The sequence below is a fragment of the Physella acuta genome, unplaced genomic scaffold, assembly GCF_028476545.2.
Source record: "Physella acuta isolate Inbredline_101_S28 unplaced genomic scaffold, ASM2847654v3 ptg001061l, whole genome shotgun sequence".
Taxonomy (NCBI): Eukaryota; Metazoa; Mollusca; class Gastropoda; family Physidae; genus Physella; species Physella acuta.
The window spans coordinates 115,494-127,792 of NW_026732578.1; the positions used below are offsets into that span (position 1 = coordinate 115,494).

The window sequence follows — 12,299 nt, forward strand, 5'->3', positions numbered from 1 at the left end:
GTGGCGTAGCTAGGAGAGGGCGGGTGGGGCGACCGCCACGGGCGCCGACCCTAAGGGGGCGCCAAAAGGGGTGGGAAAATCTCATTTTAAGCTAAAGTATAATTATCCACAGTCAAATAGAAAATGTTACGGGATAGTAACTGGTTAGAAGCGTCGCAAACCATTCCAATTGTCACCGACAAGTATAACTTTATATAGAAATGTGAGGGAGGGGCGCAAAATTAATAGCCCGCCCCCGGCGCGATAATAGGTCGCTACGCCTCTGGTAACAACGCAATCCAAATGTCTGATGTGTCGCCTCGTATCATTGAGGTTAATTAAGGCAGCACACTTGATGCACACAGCTACAGGCATAACACATTTGAAAGGCTCAAGACAGTTTTTAGCCACACTTACCAACACAAGCTTAGTTTGACAGCCCTAAAAACATTGCTGATTGACAGTTTGAACCACGTCAGGTGAATTTAATCCTCGTATTTAATCACCTGTCAACTCGAACTTTGCGTCTAAAATTAGAGCACTCACTAAATTGAAACCAAGACGCATTCTCATTGGGAGTGTTGCAAAATATTTTTATTATAATCTGATCCAAGAAACTTGTTTGATTGGGTTCTGGTTACAAAACATCCAATGTGTGGTAGATGCAGACCGCTACGCTTGACTGGCGACGGAAGTGACGCAAGGTGCAGACTAGACTGGGTTGGCGAGTCCGATGACGCAGCATGCCAGACGTGACCCAGCGTTTCCGTTGAGCAGACTGGCTGGGTTCCCGCCCCGCCCGAGGTCGTCTGCCTTAGCGTGAACCTGTGTGGGGGTCAGAAAAAATAGTGCGTGTAATTGTGTATGTGTGTGTGTGGGGGGGGGGGGGTGCGTGAACCTGTGTGGGGGTCAAACCAAATGGTGCATGAACCTTTGGGGGGGGGGGGGGGTCAAACCAAACGGTGCGTGAACCTGTGTGGGGGTCAGAACAAGTAGTGCATGTAATTGTGTGTGTGTGTGGGGGGGGGTCATAACAAATGGTGCGTGAATCTGTGGGGGTCAAACCAAGTGTGTGAACCTTTGGGGTGGGGGGTCAAACCAAATGGTGCGTGAACCTTTGGTGGTTCAAAAATGGTGCGTGAACCTTTGGGGGGGTCAAAGCAAATTGTGCGTGAACCTTTGGGGGGGTCAAAGCAAATGGTGCGTGAACCTTTGGGGGGGGGGGTCAAACCAAATGGTGCGTGAACCTTTGGTGGGTCAAAAATGGTGCGTGAACCTTTGGGGGGGTCAAAGCAAATTGTGCGTGAACCTTTGGGGGGGGTCAAACCAAATGGTGCGTGAACCTTTGGGGGGGTCAAACCAAATGGTGCGTGAACCAGTTTAACAGTTAACATACAAAGCGTATGAATAAAGATGATATAATAATTTCATTTTCATGGTTGTTGCTTAAATATGTGTAAAGTAAGAAATTAATTAAAACTTTACATGATGCAATGATGGTTGTGCGTTTTTTAAATTTATTGTAAATAATATGTACCCTAATAGTTGATAAACACTTATGTCTACATCAGTAGCAGTGTTTCTTCCAGACTTATTTCTCTCCTGTGGGGGGGGGGGGCACTTGATATTTTCAAGAAGGTAGAGGGGGGAGGGGCGGACACTTAAAAGTAGAAGAGCTAAATATGTATGTTCACATGATAAGAAGACCTAAATGCACATGTAGTCCTACCTCAGCAGCAGAGCTAAAATCACATGTAGACATTACCTCTGTAGGAAAGCTAAAACCACACATAGACACGACCTCTGTAGGAAAGCTAAAACCACACATAGACACGACCTCTGTAGGAAAGCTAAAACCACACATAGACACAACCTCTGTAGGAAAGCTAAAATCACATGTAGACACGACCTCTGTAGGAAAGCTAAAATCACATGTAGACACGACCTCTGTAGGAAAGCTAAAATCACACATAGACATGACCTCTGTAGGAAAGCTAAAACCACACATAGACACGACCTCTGTAGGAAAGCTAAAATCACATGTAGACACGACCTCTGTAGGAAAGTTAAAACCACACAGACACGACCTCTGTAGGAAAGCTAAAAGCACACGCAGACACGACCTCTGTAAGAAAGCTAAAATCACATGTAGCTACAACCTCTGTAAGAAAGCACAACTAAAACCTACCACAACAGCCCGGCCCAGGATAGAGAACTCCCCGTATAGAGAAGCACGTCGGTCCTTGATCCTCAGCTGTGGGATGGTGCCGTCAGGGCGCTGTCTGATGTTGCCCAGATCACCTGTATGTCTGCACAACACACAACGTTGACATGATGACATAAACAACGTTGACATCATGATGCAGAAAACAATTGTTAAACTACCCACGTGACGTAGTTCTAGACTTGGTCAAACTACCCACGTGACGTAGTTCTAGACTTGGTCAAACTACCCACGTGACGTAGTTCTAGACTTGGTCAAACTACCCACGTGACGTAGTTCTAGACTTGGTCAAACTACCCACGTGACGTACTTCTAGACTTGGTCAAACTACCCACGTGACGTACTTCTAGACTTGGTCAAACTACCCACGTGACGTACTTCTAGACTTGGTCAAACTACCCACGTGACGTACTTCTAGACTTGGGTAAACTACCCACGTGACGTACTTCTAGACTTGGTAAAACTACCCACGTGACGTACTTCTAGACTTGGTCAAACTACCCACGTGACGTACTTCTAGACTTGGGTAAACTACCCACGTGACGTACTTCTAGACTTGGTCAAACTACCCACGTGACGTAGTTCTAGACTTGGTCAAACTACCCACGTGACGTAGTTCTAGACTTGGTCAAACTACGCACGTGACGTAGTTCTAGACTTGGTCAAACTACCCACGTGACGTAGTTCTAGACTTGGTCAAACTACGCACGTGACGTACTTCTAGACTTGGTCAAACTACGCACGTGACGTACTTCTAGACTTGGTCAAACCACCCACGTGACGTAGTTCTAGACTTGGTCAAACTACGCACGTGACGTACTTCTAGACTTGGTCAAACTACGCACGTGACGTACTTCTAGACTTCGTCAAACTACCCACGTGACGTAGTTTTAGACTTGGTCAAACTACCCACGTGACGTAGTTCTAGACTTGGTCAAACTACCCACGTGACGTAGTTCTAGACTTGGTCAAACCACCCACGTGACGTAGTTCTAGACTTGGTCAAACTACCCACGTGACGTACTTCTAGACTTGGTCAAACTACGCACGTGACGTACTTCTAGACTTGGTCAAACTACGCACGTGACGTAGTTCTAGACTTGGTCAAACTACGCACGTGACGTACTTCTAGACTTGGTCAAACTACGCACGTGACGTAGTTCTAGACTTGGTCAAACTACGCACGTGACGTAGTTCTAGACTTCGTCAAACTACCCACGTGACGTAGTTCTAGACTTGGTCAAACTACCCACGTGACGTAGTTCTAGACTTGGTCAAACTACCCACGTGACGTAGTTCTAGACTTGGTCAAACTACCCACGTGACGTAGTTCTAGACTTGGCCAAACTACGCACGTGACGTACTTCTAGACTTGGTCAAACTACCCACGTGACGTAGTTCTAGACTTGGTCAAACTACCCACGTGACGTAGTTCTATACTTGGTCAAACTACCCACGTGACGTAGTTCTAGACTTGGTCAAACTACCCACGTGACGTAGTTCTAGACTTGGTCAAACTACCCACGTGACGTAGTTCTAGACTTGGTCAAACTACCCACGTGACGTAGTTCTAGACTTGGTCAAACTACCCACCTGACCCCGTCGTTGATATCCCCGTGGGTGACGTTGAAGGGGTTGTAGTGGCCGCCCGCAGACGTGCACCCCCCACTCAGGTCACCAAACTCGTGGATGTGGAACCCATGCAAGAACTGAGACTCCGGCGCCGACTCTGGAACTGCGCTGAACCCTTGCAGCTTAACGTCTATTTTTAGAGCGCTCCTGTAGGAGGACTGCAAATATTGAGAAGCATTTTGATAGTCGCGTACAAGGCTATGGGAACCAACACAGAAAAAACAGGCTGAAATCGGAGACCGCAGGCCATAACATGTTGACAGGTAATAATTGTGTTGGAGGAAATTCTTTCCAATATTTGTTAAGAATGAAGAATAAACTAATTAATTTAGCTTAGACCACAAATAAATTCAGCGTAGCTCCTTAATTTAGATTCTCCCATAATAATTTAGCTAAGCCTTCTAATTAAGCTTAGCTCCCTTGTAACTTTGCTGAACTCTAACTTCATAAGGTGATCTACGTTTTGCTATAGGGGTGGGAAGGAGTACATTTTGAATGGTGTACAATTCACACATTGTACACACGTCCCTGTCTACGAATCGTGTACAATACACACACCAAACACCCCATGCCTACGAGTGGTGTACAATACACATACCAAACACCCCTGCCTACGAGTAGTGTACAATACACACACACCAAACATCCCTGCCTATGAATGGAGTATAATACACACACACACCACCAAACACCCCATGCATTCGAATGGTGTATACCATGGGTCTACAAACTTTTCAGTCCGAGGGCGCATAAACTATTAAATTTCAGTTCGGGGGCCAGTTTCTTCCAGGTATGTCTGGGCAAAGTTCCTCAGCCATCACTAACAAACATTTTTTCTGTGGACAAAAAGATCTCCGCGGGCCGGATGAGGGGACCCCTGGTGTATACCATCCACACACACCACCACACACCCCTACAGACGAATAGTGTCCAACGCAATTTGAATAGCTCCCTTCTAGACAACCACAATAAGTTTTCCACCAGCTGACACATTTTTAATTAATTAATTAATTAATTAAGGCGGCAATGAAGTTAATGAAATTAGCTTTCCCAAGCCACGAGAGACCGCAGGAAGATACATTGACTTTTTCCATTTTTATCTAATTAAAGTATTTTATAGAATATCCTGATGGGTTCATGAGTTCCCATCGTCATACCACATTACATATTCATCCTTTTATAGCACATTGCTACACACATTTCTAAATCAAAACGTCAAAACAATTGTAATGATTTGATTGTATTCGTGTTGTAAAATAAATCTCACTAGTTGGGTGGCGTTCATTGCGACAACTGTTTCTGATTAATATTGATAGTAGGGAGCTAAAGCAATAAATCGGTATTTTATTTGAATAGAGCATTGTATCGAGTTAGTCACAGATTTAGCCGCCATTAAAGTGATTGGGTTCTGCATAGCTTGAATGTAAGAAGAATTAGATTAGAGCGATACTATTAAATCAGTCAAATGTTTGGCTAAATTTATACGCAGGAAAAAAAAAACTTTAAAAAACTTTTTTATCGACATTAAGAGTTAAATTTTGACAGCTAAAAATGCTGAAACTGTAAAAAGGAAAATGCATGTTTTGGTCAACTAATTGTTTAGGAGAAGCAGCCAATCAAGAATGTGTGCACATTACTTCTATTTATACACACGCACATACAGTCAAGGACGCACATATGCACACAGCCTAACATACGCACATACAAACATAAACACAGATACATTCCGACATACAACACCCAACAAAGGCCCACACATACAAAACACGATCATATTTTAAGACAGACGTACACAGACGTACACAGACGTACAGACAGACGTACAGACAGACGAACATACACCAGCTACAACCAATGGCTAGAACTGACCTGAGTAAAATTCACTATACCGGTGACCAACTGTGTGGACTGTGGGTCGGGCTGGACCACACACACGGCCTTGCGGGGACCTGCAAGTTCAAGGACAAGATAGCATGGGGTATATGCCTAAAGACATTCTACGTGCCCATGTAACTTGCCTTCATTCTACGTGCCCATGTAACATGCCTACAGACATTCTACGTGTTCATGTAACATGCCTACAGACATTCTACGTGTTCATGTAACATGCCTACAGACATTCTACGTGTTCATGTAACATGCCTACAGACATTCTACGTGTTCATGTAACATGCCTACAGACATTCTACGTGTTCATGTAACATGCCTACATTCTACGTGTTCATGTAACATGCCTACATTCTACGTGTTCATGTAACATGCCTACAGACATTCTACGTGTTCATGTAACATGCCTTCATTCTACGTGCCCATGTAACATGCCTACAGACATTCTACGTGTTCATGTAACATGCCTACATTCTACGTGTTCATGTAACATGCCTACAGACATTCTACGTGTTCATGTAACATGCCTACAGACATTCTACGTGTTCATGTAACATGCCTACAGACATTCTACGTGTTCATGTAACATGCCTACATTCTACGTGTTCATGTAACATGCCTACATTCTACGTGTTCATGTAACATGCCTACATTCTACGTGTTCATGTAACATGCCTACAGACATTCTACGTGTTCATGTAACATGCCTACAGACATTCTACGTGTTCATGTAACATGCCTACATTCTACGTGTTCATGTAACATGCCTACATTCTACGTGTTCATGTAACATGCCTACATTCTACGTGTTCATGTAACATGCCTACATTCTACGTGTTCATGTAACATGCCTACATTCTACGCGTTCATGTAACATGCCTACAGACATTCTACGCGTTCATGTAACATGCCTACATTCTACGTGTTCATGTAACATGCCTACATTCTACGTGTTCATGTAACATGCCTACATTCTACGTGTTCATGTAACATGCCTACATTCTACGTGTTCATGTAACATGCCTACATTCTACGTGTTCATGTAACATGCCTACATTCTACGTGTTCATGTAACATGCCTACATTCTACGTGTTCATGTAACATGCCTACATTCTACGTGTTCATGTAACATGCCTACATTCTACGTGTTCATGTAGCATGCCTACATTCTACGTGTTCATGTAGCATGCCTACATTCTACGTGTTGATGTAACATGCCTACATTCTACGTGTTGATGTAACATGCCTACATTCTACGTGTTCATGTAACATGCCTATATTGTACGTGTTCATGTAACATGCCTACATTCTACGTGTTCATGTAACATGCCTACATTCTACGTGTTCATGTAACATGTCTACAGACATTCTACGTGTTCATGTAACATGTCTACAGACATTCTACGTGTTCATGTAACATGTCTACAGACATTCTACGTGTTCATGTAACATGTCTACAGACATTCTACGTGTTCATGTAACATGCCTACATTCTACGTGTTCATGTAACATGCCTACATTCTACGTGTTCATGTAACATGCCTACATTCTACGTGTTCATGTAACATGCCTACATTCTACGTGTTCATGTAACATGCCTACATTCTACGTGTTCATGTAACATGCCTACATTCTACGTGTTCATGTAACATGCCTACATTCTACGTGTTCATGTAACATGCCTACATTCTACGTGTTCATGTAACATGCCTACATTCTACGTGTTCATGTAACATGCCTACATTCTACGTGTTCATGTAGCATGCCTACATTCTACGTGTTCATGTAACATGCCTACATTCTACGTGTTGATGTAACATGCCTACATTCTACGTGTTCATGTAACATGCCTACATTCTACGTGTTCATGTAACATGCCTATATTCTACGTGTTCATGTAACATGCCTATATTCTACGTGTTCATGTAACATGCCTACATTCTACGTGTTGATGTAACATGCCTACATTCTACGTGTTGATGTAACATGCCTACATTCTACGTGTTCATGTAACATGCCTATATTCTACGTGTTCATGTAACATGCCTACATTCTACGTGTTCATGTAACATGTCTACAGACATTCTACGTGTTCATGTAACATGTCTACAGATATTCTACGTGTTCATGTAACATGTCTACAGACATTCTACGTGTTCATGTAACATGTCTACAGACATTCTACGTGTTCATGTAACATGCCTACATTCTACGTGTTCATGTAACATGCCTACATTCTACGTGTTCATGTAACATGCCTACATTCTACGTGTTCATGTAACATGCCTACATTCTACGTGTTCATGTAACATGCCTACATTCTACGTGTTCATGTAACATGCCTAAATTCTACGTGTTCATGTAACATGCCTACATTCTACGTGTTCATGTAACATGCCTACAGACATTCTACGTCCCCGTGTGTGTTTCATCGCTTACTTAACTCACCGAGCTCAAATGTCAACACAAAACCATCTAATGGTAAACGTATTCGTGTCCGACAAATCAATAAGCTACATTTAAAAAATGGTTTATATTTTCCCTACCTGAATCCCACTTAGACTAAATAAAATAAGGGTAGGCCTATTTGTTAGATGGTGGCCTATATCTAAGTATTTAGGCTAGGCTTACTTGGGTTAAGTCTACATTAGGAGTTTGGTTTGTATTTAACTGCTGGCATTCTAACATTAAAAAAAAATACAATGCATGTGTTAATCCGAGTTATATCCATATTATATGTAATCTCAACGCTAATCCAAATTATATCCAAAATGCTTCAACAGCCCACACCTTAATTTCTGAACCTTAGCCTATACAAATAATTATAATGTTAATAAATACTAGCAACAACCTTATAAACACAGAAGAATATATTGTCTGACATGTAGGACTAATAATTCCAAAATTCAGCTATCTGTCTTTATCATATTAAAATACCGTAAAAACAAAAATGGGCTGCATTTATAAAAAAAAACGCGTTGGCAATTTTTTAATCGTTTTTTTTAAAACACACAAATTTAAAATTAATTAGTGCTATTATATTAATGCTATCGTAAAAAGGTTTTTTTTTTTTTTTACCTGAGTTGTGTGAGCCTCTCCATGCATGGGCAAGTGCCAAACCTGCGAGCAAGTAAAAGATAGAGGACATCTCGGCTTATCTAAAGAACCTGGCGAATGTGAACCACAGGTCCCTTAACGTGGCTTAATATTGGGGCTGTGTGCCTTAGGGCGCGAGTACGCGTTGGATGTCGGCCAACTCGACGTCTGCGGGTGTGGGCTGGTTCACAGATTGATGGTGTGTGACGGACCAGGAGAGATGGGACAGGTGGGTCAAGGTCAGAGATACCGCAGCCAAACCGAGTGAGCTCTTGTTAGGAACATTCACGCGACAAACGGTAAACAGTTGTTGCACGCGAGGTCATGAATTAAACATTTGACACTTGACCTGGGGATCAAACTAAGCATCCACGTGAACACGCTTTCAAATGTACACAGCGGCCTGAATTTTTCTATCCGCACTCCTCCCTACCCACAGCAGATGAGCTGGGTGGGGGAAAAAAAGAAATAGTTAACTTAGCTTGCTACAACTAAAGTCTTATGAGGTGGGTAAAAAACAAGGAATAGTTAACTTTACTTTAATCTGTCCCACGTTCACACAACAACACAACACAACACAACACAACGTTCACACAACACAACGTTCACACAACAACACAACACAACACATGATCGCTAAATCTGTCCCACGTTCACACAACAACACAACACAACACAACGTTCACACAACACAACGTTCACACAACAACACAACACAACACATGATCGCTAAATCTGTCCCACGTTCACACAACAACACAACACAACATAACACAACACAACGTTCACACAACAACACAACACAACACATGACCGCTAAATCTGTCCCACGTTCACACAACAACACAACACAACATAACACAACACAACGTTCACACAACAACACAACACAACACATGACCGCTAAATCTGTCCCACGTTCACACAACAACACAACACAACATAACACAACACAACGTTCACACAACAACACAACACAACACATGACCTCTAAATCTGCCCCACGTTCACACAACAACATAACACAACACAACGTTCACACAACAACACAACACACGTTCACACAACAACACACCACAACACCTGGCCGCTAAATCTGCCCCATGTTTTACGTTGTTTATAAGAAATTCTACAATTCAAAATCCGTAAAAAGGACTGAAAAGCACACGTTACACTTAACTTTTTCACATACAATTTAAACAAGGGAAGTAAGCTAAACATTTTACGATTCTAAATTGAAATACAGAGTTACTCAAATAATTTTAAAAATAAAATAAATATTTTGCTGTGAGATATTTTGTCTGAGATCATGTGTCCATGATACCATTTATTCTGTTGTATTTTGCCGTTAGATATTTTATCCGTGAGATATGTCATGCGATCATTTGTCCTGAAATCATTTGTCCTGAGATCATGTGTCCTGATATCATGTGTCCTGAGATCATTTGTCCTGATATCATTTGTCCTGATATCATTTGTCCTGATATCATTTGTCCTGATATCATTTGTCCTGATATCATTTGTCCTGATATCATTTGTCCTTGAGATGTGAGATATTTTGTTTGGGATATTTTGTCTGAGATCATTTGTCCCGTCACCGCATAAATTTAATTGAACGCATGCAATTCTGTGTTCACAGAAGCCCCTATCTGGTGATCGAAGGATAGGTTTATAGTTATGCTGCCAACAAGTTTTCAAATCTTTACGAAATTTCAACACTCCACATAAAGGTAAACACATTATAGGTTTCAAACACATTTTGGACAATATTGTAGGCCTCCTGCATTTTCTAAATTACTTTCTTTTCATTCAAAATTGTTAGGCATTTTACTTTTTAAAATATTAACTTCATTAATCAAAACGCGTCTTGCCAAATGCATCTCCTACACAATGGGTCACTTTTAATTGAATACTTTTTCTTTGGAGTGATTTGCGTGTTGCTAATAGTCATGCATATTGTACTAATGATACTAGCGTATAAATGTTGTACTATTGGTATTAGCGTATTATATAATACTATTACTACGAACGTATGTATATTGTATTTTTGTACTCAACATATGTGTGTTCAGAGTAACATCATAGTCCGCTAAGCAAAGTGCCTTCTCAAATTCTACCCCCCAACATACGTCTTGGCTGAGAGACTTTTAAAATTCAGATTAACTCTACTCTTCCCGTCCCATGGACAGGTCCAAAAAGGAATTGTACATCTACCAATCCCAAATAGGATCTCTCTAACAATCCACCATTACACCTCACTACCAATCCCCACTAACATCTCTCTACCAATCCCCACTAACATTTCTCTAACAATTCCCACTACGATATCCTTACCAATCCCCACTAACATCTCTCTACCAATCCCCACTAACATCTCTCTACCAATCCCCACTAACATCTCTCTACCAATCCCCACTAACATTTCTCTACCAATCCCCACTAACATCTCTCTACCAATCCCCACTAACATTTCTCTAACAATTCCCACTACGATATCCTTACCAATCCCCACTAACATCTCTCTACCAATCCCCACTAACATCTCTCTACCAATCCCCACTAACATTTCTCTACCAATCCCCACTAACATCTCTCTACCAATCCCCACTAACATTTCTCTACCAATCCCCACTAACATCTCTCTACCAATCCCCACTAACATTTCTCTACCAATTCCCACTAACATCTCTCTACCAATCCCCACTAACATCTCTCTACCAATCCCCACTAACATTTCTCTAACAATTCCCACTACGATATCCTTACCAATCCCCACTAACATCTCTCTACCAATCCCCACTAACATTTCTCTACCAATCCCCACTAACATCTCTCTACCAATCCCCACTAACATTTCTCTAACAATTCCCACTACGATATCCTTACCAATCCCCACTAACATCTCTCTACCAATCCCCACTAACATCTCTCTACCAATCCCCACTAACATTTCTCTACCAATCCCCACTAACATCTCTCTACCAATCCCCACTAACATTTCTCTAACAATCCCCACTAACATCTCTCTACCAATCCCCACTAACATCTCTCTACCAATCCCCACTAACATCTCTCTACCAATCCCCACTAACATTTCTCTACCAATCCCCACTAACATCTCTCTACCAATCCCCACTAACATTTCTCTACCAATCCCCACTAACATCTCTCTACCAATCCCCACTAACATCTCTCTACCAATCCCCACTAACATCTGTCTATCGATCCCAATTACCTACTCTCCCAATGCCCACTAAGATCTCTATACAATATTTAGATAGAACGAGCCGACCCGCGGCGCATCTTACGCCGCTATTTAGTTGTTTTATTTTCTACTTTTCAGTAATTCATAATTTGTAAATTCGACAGTACCACTTCTGTCACTGAAAATTTTTGCTTTAAAACACTATCAGTAAGTCGTTAAGGACGATAACCCCCCCCCCCCCCCCCACCCTCCTTTCCCCAAACCCATAACCCCCC

At 41.9% G+C, this 12,299-nt stretch overlaps 1 protein-coding gene across 1 annotated transcript; it reads right to left on the minus strand.

The window, feature by feature from the left end:
* Positions 1–551: 551 nt before the first annotated feature.
* Positions 552–9,161, minus strand: LOC131955274 (superoxide dismutase [Cu-Zn]). Its single transcript, XM_059319316.1, has 5 exons — positions 8,802–9,161; positions 5,705–5,784; positions 3,797–3,993; positions 2,168–2,288; positions 552–804 (listed from the first exon to the last, which is right to left on the minus strand). Exons 1-5 carry the CDS (start codon positions 8,869–8,871, stop codon positions 691–693), a joined length of 582 nt encoding a protein of 193 aa, XP_059175299.1. The 5' UTR covers positions 8,872–9,161; the 3' UTR covers positions 552–690.
* Positions 9,162–12,299: the final 3,138 nt, after the last annotated feature.